A 16,217-nucleotide genomic window follows, 5' to 3' on the forward strand; every position below is an offset into this window, starting at 1 on the left:
TGGACCCCATCCACCTAGGCCCTGTCCACCTAGGCCACATCCACCTGGGGCCCTGTCCACTCTAGGCCCCATCTACCCTGGGCCCCATCCACCTAGGCCACGTCCACCCCGGGCCCTGTCCACCCTGGGCCACGTCCACCTTGGCCCCGTCCACCTAGGTCACGTCCACCCTGGGCCCCGTCCACCTAGGCCACATCCAGCTGGGGCCCTGTTTACCCCAGGCCCCGTCCACCTAGGCCATGTCCACCCTGGGCCCCATCCACCCCTGGACCCCATCCACCTAGGACCTGTCCACCTAGGCCACATCCACCTGGGGCTCTGTCCACCCTGGGCCCCATCTACCTTAGGCCCCATCCACCTAGCCCGCGTCCACACCGGGCCCCATCCACCCTGAGCCATGTCCACCCTGGCCCCGTCCCCCTGGGCCACGTCCACCCTGGGCCCCGTGTGCCTCATCTGCACAACAAGACCACCCAGGTCACTTCACGGACGGGGACCCAGAGGCGCCGAGCGACCGGCCCCAGGGCAGAGGACGGAGAGGCAGGTCTAGGCCAGGACTGCGGGCTCCGGGCTCCCAGACCACGTGCCGACCTGCCCACGTTCTGGGCAAGTGGATGGGGTTCTGACCTCACGAGCCCTACACTTAACCGTTAACGAGGGCAGCGACCTCAGAAGGAAGGCGGCTACTTTTCCCAGCAATCAAGGCCTGAATTAAAACATTCACGCAAAAAAAAAAAAAAAAAAAAAAAATGTTCACGCATTCGGTACTCTCTGTAAGAAAGAACCATTCGCCTTGACCACGAAGGGGCAGATTTCTCCTTCCGTGTATTTTTAGAAGAAAGGAGAATCTGCTTTGCACATAAATATTTGCACCCGACGACGGACTTTTAATCCTCTTCCAAAACATTCGATTGTTTTTTGGGGACAAGCAGACATTTACCAGGATCTCCCGGCCTGAGGGACAGACTGTCAGGGACTGAGGTTCCGGGCCCTTCCTCGGGCAGAAGTCGGGCCATTTGTGGGGTCTTACTGATCCCCGGGCCCCACAGTCTACAAGCCACCCCATACCCTCTGAAAAACAGCCTGTTCTTGGAACAATTGTGATGGCAATCTCCCGCTGTGCACAGAGGTGGGAGACTGTACAGAGACCCCATAGGACCTACGTCCCCTCGGGCCGGCACCCCGCCTACCTTGAATCTTCTCGGGAGTGGCGGAGAAAAGCAACTCAATCTTGCCGTTATCAGGAAACCTGTCATCTGAGAAAGGAAGATCGTGGACAAGGTCAGAGAGGTGCGGCAAGAAAGCAGGGGCCAGGGGTGCGCTTCCGCCCCAGCCCAGACGGCACCCAAACCCCAACGGTGCAGACGTCCCAGCATGCTCCTCTGGAATGTTCTCTGGACCACGGCTCCGTGTTCCGTGAGGCCCTTCCCGAGCTGTGAGCAGGTTCCCCCTTGGGGCGTGGGGAGAACGGGGCCAGAGAGCAACCAGGACCCGCTGCCAGCCGCCCGCACGTCCTAGCCGCTGGCGGGCCTCACCTTGGCTTGCGTTGTCCAGATCCTCCTTCCCGAACACGAGGCCGTAGCCCTGGACGGCGCCCGTGTGAAACTGCAGGCGGAAGATCACATCGCGGGTGGCTGAGCGGTACTTCTTGTGATAGCACTTCACCTGGTGTGCAGAGGGGAGGGCCAGGGGCCAATCCTGAGCAGGAGGGGCGGGCAGTCTCCACGGGGCCCCAACTCTGCCACCTGCTGCAATGTCCCCACTGCTTTGGTGCCCCCGCCGGGACCCGAGCTCGGAAAGGCCACCGCCTCGGTCTTCAGACCAACACATGTGAGCCTGCTTGGACGGGGTCTGCAGGACGGCCCTGCGACCCCATCTTCCTGGCTTCTAGTATTTATTTAAATTTAAATTCAATTTACCAACATACAGTCTAACTTCCAGGGCTCATCCCGTCCAGTGCCCCCCTCGGTGCCCGTCAGCCAGTCACCCCATCTGCTTGCCCACCTCCTCTTCCACAACCCTTTGTGTTTCCCAGAGTTAGGGGTCGCTCGTGGTTTGTCTCCCTCTCTGATTTTCCCCACTCAGTTCCCCTCCTTTCCCCTATGATCCCTTTCACTACTTCTCACATTCCCCATATGAGGGAGACCACGTGATGATTGTCCTTCTCCGACCCACATACTTGTTCCCTCAGCATCATGCCCCCCAGTCCCATCCTTCTAATAACTCCCCGTGGAGCTGACTTTTCTTTTGTCAGAATTCTCTGTTTCAACTTAAAACCTTTCTGTTTTCGCGGGAGAAGTGGCGGGCCGTTACCGTCTGTGCTACGCTAAGTGTTTCTGTGCTTGCTAAAACCTAAAGAGCAAGGGAGATCTGGGGGCAGAAAGGGAGAAACCCAGAGGGAGGGGTCGGGGCATGTAAAGCCCCGAGCCAGACTGCCCCATGTCCTGGATGCTCACTGAGACCCACCTGCAGAGTCACCAACAGGGAGATGTGAATCCAGGCCCGAAGGTTGGGGTGCACTGGGCCCCTGGGCACAGCCCAGGGCTCTGGGGTGATGTGCTGACATGCAGGATGGAAGCACCCCTTCTGCGCAGCATCAGGGACCCCGAGGGTCACTTCCCACCTTTACGTGGGTGCCCTCCCTGCCCAAAGGGGTGCATGGGTGCCGGGGCCACGGGGAGGGCCCAGCAGCGAGGCACAGCACAGCGAGGGCTCCTTTCCAGGGTCCCCGGGGGCCCACCGCCAGAAGCCTGCGAGGGAGAAATAAAGCCCCGGGAGCCCCGGGAAATGTGCCCCCCTGGGCAGAGCCAGGGTTGTTTACCTCTGTGCCATCTACACGAGGAAACGAGGAAACAGTCTGACAAATAAAGGAAAGACTATAAAGCGAGCGTCCGGGGAGGGTCTGGCGTAGACCCACACGCCGGGCTGCCCGGGGCATCAGCACCAGCCAGCGGGGATCCGGGAGAAGGGGGGCAAGTGCAGCCGGCTTGTGCAGCGGCGGACCTACAGCCTCAGTCCCCTGCTGTGGATGCTGGGATCTCTGACGTCTCAGGGGGCCCAGCCCAGGGCTGACCCCTGGGATCCCTTCCACAACATTTGCACGCGCCTCCCCACCTTGCGAGCCTCAGCTGCACGCAACACCCCCACCCCGCAGACTGACCACTCGGCAGGGCGCCCAGCCACCTGGACCACAGAGGGGACCCCGCAGGGAGACCTGGTGCCCCCATCTGTCCAGGACAGGCCCCTGCACTTGGAACGTGATGGTGACCTGAGCAGGAGGTTCCCAAAGTGTCCTAAATGCCTAGGGGAACCTAACTTTGTAGCAGCAGGACAAAGGCTCCAACCTAAGGGGGCAGCGCAGCCCCCAGGGTCAGACCCAGGAAGGAGCAGCCCTGCCCAGCGTGGGTGACAGGGACCCCGGGTGACCTCGGGGCAGTGCAGGGGCTGGGCAGACCAGCCCCCCGGCCACAGCCCTCTCTCTGGGGGCCTCCCCCACCATTGACAGGCTCATCCTGCAGCTGGCTCCTGAGGGACAGCTCACCCCACCTGGCACCCCCAGGCTGGGACCACCCTTCCCCGAGGACCCAGAGGGAGACGCAGGCTCCATGCAGGGAGCCCAATGGGGACTCGATCCAGGGAGCCCAATGGGGACTCGATCCTGGGACCCCGGGGTCACGCCCTGGGCCAAAGGCGGATGCTCAGCCCCTGAGCCCCCTCGGGTGTCCCCATGACCGCTGGTTGTTGACGGGACAGGGCTCGGAGTGGAGAAGTGACCTATGGCACTGCCCGGTGCAGATGCGCGCTCTCCTAGGGGCTCCGCGGATCCTGGCCAGCACGCTGGCCGGCACCCCGAGCCTCCCCACACGGCCCTGGCTGCCTCACCCGAGCTTCTCTCCCCACAGGTGGGGAGGCACCTGCCGCCCGGCTCGCGCACGTGCGCCCGATTCTCCTGGAGATGCAGAAGAGCACAGGAGCCTCCTCCGGGAGGTCCAGGCAGTGGCCCCCGCCCAGCAGCTCCCGCCCCAGGAGCCCACCGGGGCACGGCGCCCCGTGCAGAGCCTAAACCCGCCCGCCCAGCCCAGCAGACCTGCACGGCGTCGGTGGCCCCACCCGGTGCAAAGAGTCATCGGCAATGGCCCGACCAGATGCTCCCTTGGGGATATAAAGTACCAGCGGTGCCTCGTCACCGTGACGCGATGCGGTCTCTAACCTCCGTCGCCCCTCTGGCGTCAGCGCATCTCCAGGACAAGTCCATCCCCTGCCTCCAGACCACAAGACCTTCAGGTGGCCGCAGCCCGGACCGTCGGTGAAAGCGAGGAACAGCAGCCACCGTGCGTGAGGACATCCGTTCGCCACAGGCCAGGCCCCAAGCGCCAGCAGGGCACGCGGTGGGACGCGCACCTCACACCTCCCGGGGCGCGCTCCGGCCCAGGCAGGGAATGCGCTCGGGGTGCCGTGGCATGACCTCGTGGCTCGGTTCAGGGGATCCCATCAGAGGCGCCGACCACCTGCTGCGCCGCCAGAAGCCAGAGGCTCTGGGCAGGGGGGCGCTGGTGCCAGGTGGACGCTGAGCGCTGGGCATGGGGGCAGCACATGCCGTGGGCACAGCTGGTGCTCGTGTGCCCGTGGGGCACGGGCTGCAGCCGGTCCCCGAGCCCTGGTGCAGGGTAACAGCCCCCCGAGCCCCGGGCGGCACCAGGTGTCCTCTCCATTGACGGGAGAACAGACCTGGGCCCGCGGGGTCAAAGCCAGAGGTCACAGCCTGGGAACGCGCTCCCAGCTGGGAGCTCAGCCCGCAGGTGTCATCCCCGCTCCCTGCCACCCTGTCCTCCCCCTGACATCGTTGGAACTCCCGCCTGCTGAAGTTCAGCACCCCCCATCAGAAAGGAGAGCTGCCCCCTCCCCGCCACTGGGGCCCTGGGGGCCGCGAGGAATGCGCATCCTCGGACCTAAATCGTCGCCAGCCGGCCCCTGAAGTCCCAACACCCACACCAGCCAGCATCCGCACCAACCGACTGGAATTCCTGCCCATTCCTGCCCAAACCCACGGGAAGGTCAGCAAGGTACCCGCTGCGGAGGAAAGCACAGTCCCGCGTGCACCAGGGCCGTGGAACGGAACAAGGACCAGGTCCAGAGAGCGCGGATCACGACAGGGTCATGACAGGGTCACGACAGGGTCCCGATGAACCACCCGCCCGAGGAGCTGGGCCCACAGGGGGCGGTGGGAGGCCCGCGGTGCTGCGAGCTCGCCGAGGCTCCCTGGGAGGCTGGGTCGCAGCGGCGAGGTCCCACAAGACAAGTGGCTGCGGGGTCGGCTCCGCGGAGGCCACAAGACCCGGCACGCCGGGCCGGAAAGTGTCTGCAAGCCCATCCTGGCCCTGGGCCCGGCCAGCTCCTGCTGCATCCGCACCCACGCAAATTCCGGAGCAAGCTTACGCAAGGGCCTGGCTGCGCTCAGCAGGCTCCGGCCTCCCCCTAGGACCCCGCGTGAGGCCCCGCCTCTGGGGAAGGCGGACCTGGGAGCCAGAGGGCGAGGAGGCCAGGGTGGCAGGTCAGGAGCAGCACCGCCCCAGAGCCCCGCAAACCCCAGAGGTGCCCGGCCCGCGGGAGCCCACGCAGCCTGATCCCTGCAGCGGGGCCTGGTGCTCAGCTGGTGGGTCTCACGTCCCAGTGCACACGTAGCAAGATCTAGGAGGGGGGATGCCGAGGAGGAGGAGGGCGACCCAGCGGGGAGCCAGCGCGCCAGCAGCCCTCCTGCGTCCAGAGCACAGAGCTGGGCTCCACCGACCCCGGAGACGCCAGGCGGGACCGTCCGCGGCTCCGGGGCTAAACCTGCAAAAGCCGGTCGGTCAGCTCTCGGGATTCTTCCCGACTGTGGCCAAACTCTCGGGGAGTAACACGAGCACCTGTGCCTCTGGGCCTCTAGGAGGCGAGGCCCAGCCCTGCTCCCCACGCCGCGGGCTGACCCTGTGGAGGCGCACGGAGCGGGGCCCTCCTGGGGACGGACGCGGGTCTCCTCGCCCCCCGTGGACGCGGGACCCAGGGCCACCTGCACAGCACTGGACGCAGCCCACGCCACTAGGGGACGCCCCGCCGACGTCAGGGAACCTTCTGTGGCGTCTTCCTCCCGTGATGCCCTCCGAGCGGGTTTTGGGGGATCCAGGGTTCGGAACTGCGACACAGGGTGCACCCCACGGATTAGGACAGACACCCGGCTCGGTCTCGCCAACGCCCACAGCACAGCCGGGGCCTCTCCGCCCTCTGCCAGGACCCCAGCCCGCCCTCCGGGCACCCGCCAGGAGTCAGCCAGGAACTGACTCCCGGGGGCAGGACTGCGTGTGGCTCCCCTTTCCTGTCCCGCAGGCACATCGCCCCGGGGGTCCGGCACCTGCGGTGACCCAGCAGCACCCGAGGCTCCTACGCCCAGGGGACGCGGGTTTGCGGCTCCCCTGGCTGGGACAGGTCTGCTGCTGACACAGGAGCTGCGTGCACGGTGCACGTCCCTCAGGTGCTGCGGCCTCAGCCTGGGGCCTGGACACGCCTGTGTCAGGAGGCGGAGGCGGAGGCGGGATTCCTACCAAGAGGTGATTGAGGGACAGAGGCCACCAGGCCAGGCCCTGCTCCCCCCTGCTGAGCCCTGCTCCCCTCTGGCAAGACCTGCTCCCCCCACCCCCTGAGCCCTGCTCCCTCCCACTGGGCCCTGCTCCCCACCTACTGAGCCCTACTCCCCACCGCTGAGCCCTGCTTCCCCCCCCCCCCAGCCCTGCTTTCCCCCCTGCTGGGCCCTGCTCCCCTCCCGCTGGGCCCTGCTCCCTCCCGCTGGGCCCTGCTCCCCTCCCCAAGCCCTGCTCCCCCCACCGCTAGGCCCTGCTCCCCTCCCGCTGGGCCCTGCTCCCCCCCCCCCGCTGGGCCCTCCTCCCCCCCGCTGGGCCCTGCTCCCCCCCCAAGCCCTGCTCCCTCCCGCTAGGCCCTGCTCCCCCCCCCAGCCATGCTCCCCCCCCCCCCCCCGCTGGGCCCTGCTCCCTCCCGCTGGGCCCTGCTCCTTCCCCCTAGGCCCTGCTCCCCCCCCCAAGCCCTGCTCCCCCCACCGCTGGGCCCTGCTCCCTCCCCGCTGGGCCCTGCTCCCTCCCCCTAGGCCCTGCTCCGCCCCCAAGCCCTGCTCCCCCCCCCCCGCCCCCCTCCCCCAGCCCTGCTTCCCCCCCGCTGGGCCCTGCTCCCCTCCCGCTGGGCCCTGCTCCCCTCCCCAAGCCCTGCTCCCCCCACCGCTGGGCCCTGCTCCCCCCACCGCTGGGCCCTGCTCCCCTCCCGCTGGGCCCTGCTCCCCCACGCTGGGCCCTCCTCCCCCCAGCTGGGCCCTGCTCCCCCCCCAAGCCCTGCTCCCTCCCGCTAGGCCCTGCTCCCCCCCCAGCCCTGCTCCCCCCACCGCTGGGCCATGCTCCCCCGCCCCCCCCCCGCTGGGCCCTGCTCCCTCCCCCTAGGCCCTGCTCCCCCCCCAAGCCCTGCTCCCCCCACCGCTGGGCCCTGCTCCCCCCTCCCCCCCCTGCTGAGCCCTGCTCCCCTCTGGCCAGTGGGCTTGTAAGTAGACAGATCCGGATGCAGACACGTGCAGGGGGCTGGCCTCGTGTGACGTGGGGAGGATGTGGGGAGGACACAGTGTCTGAGCCTGGGAGAGGCCTCGGGGGACCAACCTGGACCTGGGGCGTCCAGCTCCCCGGAGGGGGACGGGTGTGTGCCATGTAGCCCCTCTGCTCTGTGGAGCTTCTTAAGGCAGCTGGGGGCTCAGTCCGTTCAGCATCTGACTCTTGGTTTCTGCTCAGGCCATGAGCCCAGGGTCCCGGGATCGAGTCCTGCATCAGGCTCCCTGCTCAGCAGGGCACCTGCTTCTCTCTCCCTCTGCCCCTCCCGCTGCTCGTGCATGCTCTCTCTCTCTTTCTCTCAAACAAAAGCTATCGGGGAAACTAACGCAAGATGCTCCCGCTCCTTCCGGGTGTCTCAAGCCAGATCATGAACTGCACCCCTGGGGCGACTGGCGTGGGGCCTGCGCCAGGAACCATCGCCCCTTGCTGGCTGCATCCCACGGCGTCCTCCCAGCTGATAAGGGGGTGCTCAGGAAGTGCAGAGCGTACAAAAGCAAGTCACAAACAAAGGAAGCGTCCATCAAACAAGGGTACAGCCCTAGAGGGTGGGGGGTGCGGCTGGGGGACCGTCGGCTTCGCTACTGGAAACCGACCTGCAGACGGGGTGCCCGCAGGGTGCATGATCCCCGAGACCCGCAGCCGCGGGACGCCTGAGCCCTGTGCAGGGTGGCGTCTGCCTCGATCGCTGCTGTCCCCGCGCACCCAGGGGACTGGCAGCCCCGGGAGCAGGCCCACAGGGCGGCTGCAGCGGACACCCCGCCGGCCAGCCTGCTGGTGGGGATGGTGGGAGCGCGCCGGGCACTGTGGCCACCCGCCCCCGGACAAGCACAGTGACCGGCCCTGCACCGAGGCCTGGCATTCTCAGGAGAAGCCAGAGGGGCACCGATCGCAGGACGCAGCCAAATGGAGGCGGCACGGACACGCGGCACCTGCCAGGGAAGACCCAGAGGACGGGGCTTCGGGTCGCCTGCAGAATGAGACGGCACTGCCTCTCCGGGGACACACGATCAAGGGGGCGGGAAACCCCCAGGCCACTCTCCCGTGGGAGGATGTAGGACCACCAGGGCCTCATGTTGCACACGCGGGCGGCACATGCACTGGGGGGTCAGGATACATCCGGGTTCAAGGTCAGCACGACTGCGGCCGTGGGGGGCACGTAGCGGGTTCGCCCTCGGCATCTGGGGGAGCCGGGGGGAGGGTCCCAGGACCCAGCAGGTCAACACTGGTGGCTGGCAGAGCAAGGGGCAGCTGGGAACCGCAGGGGAGCTGGGAAGAGGGCGGGGGTGAGCACTCGGCTGGCCACATGAGGGGCCGGGAAGGGGACCTCAGGCTGGCCACCGAGGGAGGAGAAGCCTCCACAAGACAGAGGGACCACCCGGACCAGGGTAGTGGGGCGGGGAGGGAGGGCCCAGAGGGCTCCGGAAGGCCAGCCGGCGGTGGCGACCCCATTGCAGCACAGCCCCGGACCCCTGCACCCCCTCCCCGTTCCTACAACCTGTGCCCCAGGCCTCGACGGGAAGCACAGATGGGACAAACCAGGACAGGTCCCGCGCCCTGGGGTCGACCCGCCCACCCTGCCCACAGCCCCAGCCTTCCCACAAGCACCCCACAGGCCTCCCTGCCTGGTCCTCGGGCTTCGGCCTCCAGGACGTCCAAGCCCACCCACCGAGCCACTGGTGCCCCCAGCCCCTGCCTGCACCCCCTAGGAGGGCCTCGCACCCGCCTGCCCCACCCGGCACGGCCCAGCCCTCCCACAAAAGGTCGCTGCCCCCACCAGCTCCTCCCGGACGAAGATGTCACCCTGTCCCTCCCTTCCTTCCTGTGCTGGGGGCCCACACTGAGACCCAGAAAGCTCGAAACAGGGCAAGTGCGTAAATGCACTCCTGGTACGGAAGGAAGGAGGGCGGGAGGGGTGGGCGAGGGAGGGGTGGAGGTGGGGAGGAAGGCCCGAGTGCACCAACCGCCTCCCTGCCTCTGGGGACCTGCACCCACCAGCCCGCAGTCTGGGTGGGAGGCGACCCTCAAGCCTCGGGGCCCTGGCCACCTCCCTGGGGTCGTCACGAGGGGGCCTGGTCGCCAACCACAGGGAGCACCCCCCGCCCAGGGACATCCGCCGTGCCAGGTGCAGGGCTGCAGGACCCAGGGCCATGCCCAACGGCACCCCCGCTAGCCTCTCCTGGCCTCTCTTCAAGCTGCCCGGGGCCAAGGGGAGACACAGGCACGGCCCCGTGCAGCCCCGGAGGCTGTGAGTAAACAGCAGACGCTCAATAACTGCTCAGCACGTGGGCTGATAATTGAGCGCTGGAAGATGCCGACACAGCCTCCCCTTCTCCCTCGGGGTCTCCTGACCGCCCCGGAGGAGGCTGGGAGCCGCTCCACAGAGCATCCTAGGAGGGAACCCTTGTCCTCGGAGGCAGCGCAGCGCAGTGGCTGAGCCCACGGGCCAGGGAGGCACACCTGCACGGCGCACCTGAGCCCTGGCACCCGTGGCCTGAGGACACCAGCCCCTTCCTCTCGAGGTCCTGAGGGGCGAGGGGCGTGGCGATGACCCCGCTGACCCGGCTTTCGCGGGAACTCAGGATGGCCCAGCCACTGAGGAAGCACTTTGCAATCCTAACGTTTAGGGGGCACAAAGGAGAGAAAGCCCGAGCACCTCGGAAGAGCCGCCTGCCCCCGTCACAGGTCCCCACGCAGCACCAGGAGGAAGGCGCGGGGACCTCAAGGTTTCCCAGACGCCACCTTCCGCTGCAATCGGTTCACATGTTTGACGTCCTCTACGTTCAAGACGGAGCAAAGGCAAGGACCTAATGGCTCATCTCCTCATCTCCCCCTGAACCAGTAGGCCCTGGCGGCGCAATCATCACCTCGGAGGTCGCCCGCCATGCCGCGATACGCCGGCGGGATGTCACGCGGAGGACACGCAAGCTCGCACATCACGGGGGTGAGCAGGGACCCTCGGGGGCGCAGGGGCTGAGCAGGCCTCGCCCTTTGAGCCGTGTCCATTGGCTCTGGCCTCCTGGTCACAGTAAGCAGATGCCTCGGGGCCGAGGGGGGCGGGCCGGCAAGCACTCACCATGATGTCCCCCTTCAGCAGCTGGGCAGGCTCAATGGCAATGGGGATCCTGCTCTGGGTTTCGGGCCCAATGTTGCTTTAGGACAAACAAGAAGGCAGATGGTGAGGCAACCTCATGACCCAACGGGAAGCACACGTTTTAGCAAAGCGACCTCACGAGTCAAACTCAGAGGGGACACGAGATTCCCGGCTGGGCTTGGGGACCCGCGTCCTCGAGGTCCACGCAGGCGGCAGCCGCTGGCTGGCTCTGACCTCCCTACTCGCACTCTACGGGTGTCTGCAAGACGCTTACACACACGTACGAGAAAAGCCAACCAAAAAAAGCCCAGGAACTCGTACAGTCTGAGGGCATGTGTCTGCAAGTGGTTGAAAACCATGCAGGAGAGGGCGGCAAATGCCAGGGACCCCCGTGCACGGCCGTGCGTGGCCCCCGGCCTCTGCGTCCGCACCCCGTTCCAGAGCCAGCTGTGCACCTGGCACCCGCTGGATGCCTCCCCCCTCCCCGTGGGACAGGCGGCTCCCGAGGCCCATGCCCCAGGGTGGCAGCACACTTACTAGATCCCCGACGTGTACACGGGCTGCATGGCTTGGTAGAGCTTCAGAAAGGGCCGGCACGCTGAAAGACAGAGCCGTCCGTAAGACGCAGAGCCACACGCGCAGGCGACGCACCAGCAGCCCAAGACGGGCGCCCCGCGCTGTGTCCGCACCCTGGGGGGCAGCGCAGGGCCGGGCCACAGGCGGAGGGATGCCGGGCTCCTCCCTGGGCCCCCTGGGCACCCCCGGGAGGGAGCACAGGCCCGTCAGGCCCGGGATCCGGGACGGGCCAGCAAGCCTGCAGACACTCACCTCCGCCCGCGTCGAAGTTGGGGGTGCCGTGCAGGATGACAAAATGCAGGAAGAGTGGCGAGGCATTCATTTTCACTGTCCCCGACAGGAGCCCGCTGAGAAACTGCACGTACCTGCCAAGGCACAGCGGCTCTGACCCCACGCAGGGCCCCCCGCGCGCCAACGCCACTGCCCGCCAGTCCTGGGGCCCAGGATGCCCGCAGCTGGGAGACCCTGCAGGGCGCAGCCCCGGCGCCCACGACGCAGCCCCCGCTCTCTGCTGGCCCTGCACCCACCCTGCAGGTGGCCCCCGCCCCCACCCAGCGCCGCGCGGGGTCAGGCCGCGGGCTGTCAGGGTCCTGCACCCGTGGGTAGCGATGGAAAAGTGAAGAGAGGCTCCGGAAGCCCCCCAGCCCCGAAGGCGGCGGGCCGGTGGCCCTCACGTCCCCCCACGGGAGGACCCAGCTGCACTCCGTGCTGCCCGAGGTCGGGGGCCTGGCGCCAGCACACGCGGGCCACCTTGAGGCTTATGATCTGCATGCCTGTGACCAGAAAGGTCATTAAGGAGGTACAAACCCCGTCTCTCCTCTCTACCCCCCGATTCTTTGGGACAAACGAAAATGAGAGGTTAGCGAAGGAGCTCATCCAGGGCGCCGCAGGGAGCACGGGTGTCGCCTTCAAACACGGGCTGGCCTGCAGGGTGAGGAGGGTGGCACGCGGGGAAGGAGCACGCGGGCGCCCAGCGCACTGCCCAGGAGCCCGGCTCCGTGGCTCCACGGCTTCCCGCCATCAAACCTTTCCTCTGAGGGAACAACTCCCAGTGATGTTTTCCGTGACTCGGAAAAACGTGTGGATGGGCAGGCGTGGGGCCCATGCGTCATCACTGCCGTGCCAAAGAGGCTTAAAATCTGCAGGGCCCAACGTGTTCCTAGCAACCAAACGTGTTCCTTGCCAAAAGCAGAAATGCACAATGGGGGGTTCCTCGAATCTCCCCAATCACGTAATCTACACTTGATGCAAGCTCACGTCTCCCTGGAAACGTGCGTGTATCGAGCTAGCATGGCCACGCCACGTGGGTCAGCAGAGGGAGCCACCATAAGGGCGCATCTTTCCGTAAGGCCCCCCACCGTCACCTCCACGGTGCTCGTGGGGGCCCCACGGGCAGCGGGGAGATGCGGGCTGGGCCCCCGTGGCCTTGTCCTGTCCGTGGGGCCCAAGCTTGCTGGCTACTAAGTGGTCCCCAGCGCTACTGTCCGGGGCTGTGGCAGGAGGACGTGCAGGAGGGCCACCCTGGCTCCGAGTGCCAGAAAACCCGTGGGCGGCGGCAGGCACATCCCCGAAGGGGGGCTGCGCACCTGCGCCCCTGCGCCCCACCCCCCGTACCGGCCCGGCCCCTGGGGCAAGCGCTCGTTCAGAAACACGAGACGTCACGCCAGGACAACAGACATGTCAGAAGCCCAATGAAGCTCTGCTGGGAAGTGTCCGGCTAGGAGACAGACCCAGGATCCCTGGCTTCTGCAGGCCCAGAGCCCGTCCAGCAGGGTCAGGCACAGGGAGGATCGCTGTGCCCTGCGCCCCTCCCTGACGGGGCCGAGACTACTGTGCTGCTGTCTGGACTCCCTCCCGGAAAGAAAGCAGAGCAGAGAACACGGGGGCCAGAAGCTCCGATCATCAACGCGGCACGCCCACGGTGCCGATGGTGAGCTAAGACTGAGGGAAAGTGTTCTAAATGATCCAAGCAAAACGAACTCCACGACCATCAGCAGCCCCAGGGCTTCCCCGAGAACGTTCTGTGGCTTTTAAGAGAAAGGAAGAAAGTAGCAGAGAATTCAGCTGTCAAATGGGGCCTCCCAAGCTCATCAGCCCGGGATTAATTAAGTGAAGGCTTGGAGGCAGCTCGTGGTTGAGACCCCGAGCCTCCCAGGCCACAACCCCCCAGCAAGCTGATTAATTCATTCTCCCAACGGGAGTCATGGCACAGGCTGCAGAGCCTGCAGAGCGACCCCTTAGGGTGGCCGGGACCACGGAGAGGGCCCCCATCACAGCGTCTGCAACGTGAATGCAGCCATCCCGGGCTCCTCCAACCTCAGAGTGCCTCCGGACGCATGGTGTGCTCTCACTCAGTCATCTAGCTACTCGATGATGGTTTGGGGGCATCTCTCGTTGCAGGAGCGGGGTGGGTACCATTTCTCCCATCTGCAGGGACAGGGAGATTCGCCATGGAGGGCGGAACAGAACCCGCACCACGGTCACACGTCGTAAACACTACAGTGTCCGGTGCACACGGTCAGGAAGGGAGCACAAAAGCCGCGGGCTTGCCAAGGGTGAGAAAATGTTTCTCTGTGTTCCACACTCCGGCACTGATGTTAAAAAGCTGTATAGTAGGGCAGCCCGGGGGCACGGCAGTTTGGCACCGCCTGCAGCCCAGGGCCTGATCCTGGGGTCCTGGGATGGAGTCTGACGTCAGGCTCCTTGCATGGAGCCTGCTTCTCCCTCTGCCTGTGTCTCTGCCTCTCTCTCTGTGTCTCTCATGAATAAATAAATAAAATCTTAAAAAAATAAAATAAAAAGCTACAGTAAGCCATAAGATCAAAAAAGAAGAAAATAAGGCGGACATTCTTTGCGGGTGGGCGCTGAGCATTTTGAGTGGGTAAGAAGAATAAATATCGTGTGATGGTCGCAACAGACACAGGAAAAAATACCGGACAAGATACAACATCCGCCTAAGATAAAAAGTCACAGCTGGAGTGGGTATAAAGGGAACGCCCCTCTCCACGTCATAAAGGCCGTGCATGACAAACCCACAGCTAACGCACCGGCCTCAATGGTGAAAAGCTGCAAGCTTTCCCCCAAGATCAGGGACAAGACGAGGATGCCCACTCTTGCTACTTTTCTTTCAACAGCGTTGAAATCTCAGCCATAGCAATCAGACAAGAAAGAGAAATGCAAGGCATCCAAATCAGAAAGATTCAAAACTGTCGCAGTTTGCAAATGACATGATATTATACATGGAAAACCCTAAAGACTCTCCTTAAAAATTATGAGAATAAATAAAACTAGTAAAGTCGCAGGATGTAAGATTAATAGGCATTAGTCTGTTGCATTTCTATATGATAATAGTCCACTATCCAAAAAAGAAAGAACAAAATGAAGAAACAGCTCATTTATGATAGCATAAAAAAGAGTGAAATACCTAGGAATACATTTTTTGTTTTTTCGTTTTTGTTTTGTTTTTACTTAGGACTACGTCTAATCAAGAAGGTGAAAAAACATATACACTGAGAACTATCAGATATTGATGGGAAATTTAAAGAAGACACAAATACATGGAAAAACGTTCCATCCTCACAGATGGGAAGAATGAATACTGTTAAAAGCAATCTACAGATTCAGTGCAATCCCTATCAAAATTCCAGAGGCATTTTTAGAGAAATAGAAGAAAACCTTAAAATCTATATGAAGTTCGGGCGCCTGGGTGGCTCGTTTGGTTAAGCATCTGACTCTTGATTTGACCTCTGGTCGTGATCTCAGGGTCACAGGATCGAGCCCAGCACTGGGCTCCAGGCTCCGTGGGGAGTCTGCTTGGGATCCTCTCCCTCTCCCTCTATCCCTCCTAAATAAATGAATCAATATTGAGATGCCCGGGGGGCTAGGCAGTTGAGCATCGCCTTTGGCTCAGGGCGCGACCCCGGGTCCTGGGATCGAGTCCCACATCGGGCTCCCTGCATGGAGCCTGCCTCTCCCTCTGCCTGTGTCTCTGCCTCTCTCTCTGTGTCTCTCATGAATCAATAAATAAAATATTTTTAACAAAAGAAGTAAATCTTTAAAAAGTAGAAGACCCGAATGGACATTTTTCAAAAGCAGAGGTGCAGACGGCCAACGGACACTTGAAAAGATGCTCAACGTCACTGGTCATCAGGGAAATGCAAATCAAAGCCACGATGAGATGCCACCTCACACCTGTCACGATGGCTACAATTAACACAGGAAAGAACAGGTGTTGGTGAGGATGAGGAGGACTTGGGCCCCGGGTGCACCGTTGGTGGGAATGCACACACTGGGGCAGCCACTCCAGAAAACAGTGGGGAGGGTCCTCAAAATGTTAAAAATAGAAATACGACGTGCTCCAGTAGCTCCCCTCGAGGGCATCTACCTGGCCAAACAAAACACTTGCTTGAAAAGACACTCTGCCCCCGTGTTCACCGCAGCGCTGAGCGGAGCCACGGAGGCACCCGACTGCCCACCCACGGTGGAGGGACGGAGGTGTGTGTACAGCACAGGATGTAATCAGCCGTAAGAAAGGAGGAAATCTTGCCAACCACAACGCCGACGGACCTCGAAGGTGATAGGCACAGTAAGGTAAGTCGGACGCAGAAAGACAGAGATCACGTGACCTCACTTACAGCTGGAATCTAAGAAACAAAACAAAGGAACAAACAAAACGGACTCAAGAACTCACAGATGCAGACAACAGATGGGTGGTTGCGAGAGGCAGGGGTTGCTGGATGGGCAAAAGGAGGAAGATGGAGGGGAGGAAGAGGAGGAGGGGGAGGAGGCAGGAGGAGGGAGGCTAGGAAGATCACTGGATGGTAGGGGGCTAAGTTTCCGGATCCATCTCGGGCGGCCTCGTCCTGCGTTTTAGTCTTTTCTTTCTTTATGTGGCTTCACTCACTCTCTTTCTT

General features: G+C 63.7%; 1 protein-coding gene across 1 annotated transcript in view; it reads right to left on the reverse strand.

Moving 5' to 3' along the window:
* Nucleotides 1–12,075, reverse strand: part of TNS3 (tensin 3) — a 78,416-nt gene extending 66,341 nt beyond the window's left edge. Inside the window, exons 1-6 of the mRNA XM_038560558.1 lie at nucleotides 11,979–12,075; nucleotides 11,557–11,769; nucleotides 11,266–11,326; nucleotides 10,711–10,786; nucleotides 1,536–1,665; nucleotides 1,191–1,256 (exon numbers count right to left, since the gene is read on the reverse strand). Of these exons, the coding sequence (XP_038416486.1) occupies nucleotides 1,191–1,256; nucleotides 1,536–1,665; nucleotides 10,711–10,786; nucleotides 11,266–11,326; nucleotides 11,557–11,769; nucleotides 11,979–12,075 (643 nt within the window). The remainder of the gene's footprint in view (nucleotides 1–1,190; nucleotides 1,257–1,535; nucleotides 1,666–10,710; nucleotides 10,787–11,265; nucleotides 11,327–11,556; nucleotides 11,770–11,978) is intronic.
* Between the last annotated feature and the right edge of the window lie 4,142 nt (nucleotides 12,076–16,217).

This window comes from Canis lupus, chromosome 16 (genome assembly GCF_011100685.1).
Source record: "Canis lupus familiaris isolate Mischka breed German Shepherd chromosome 16, alternate assembly UU_Cfam_GSD_1.0, whole genome shotgun sequence".
Lineage (NCBI taxonomy): Eukaryota > Metazoa > Chordata > Mammalia > Carnivora > Canidae > Canis > Canis lupus.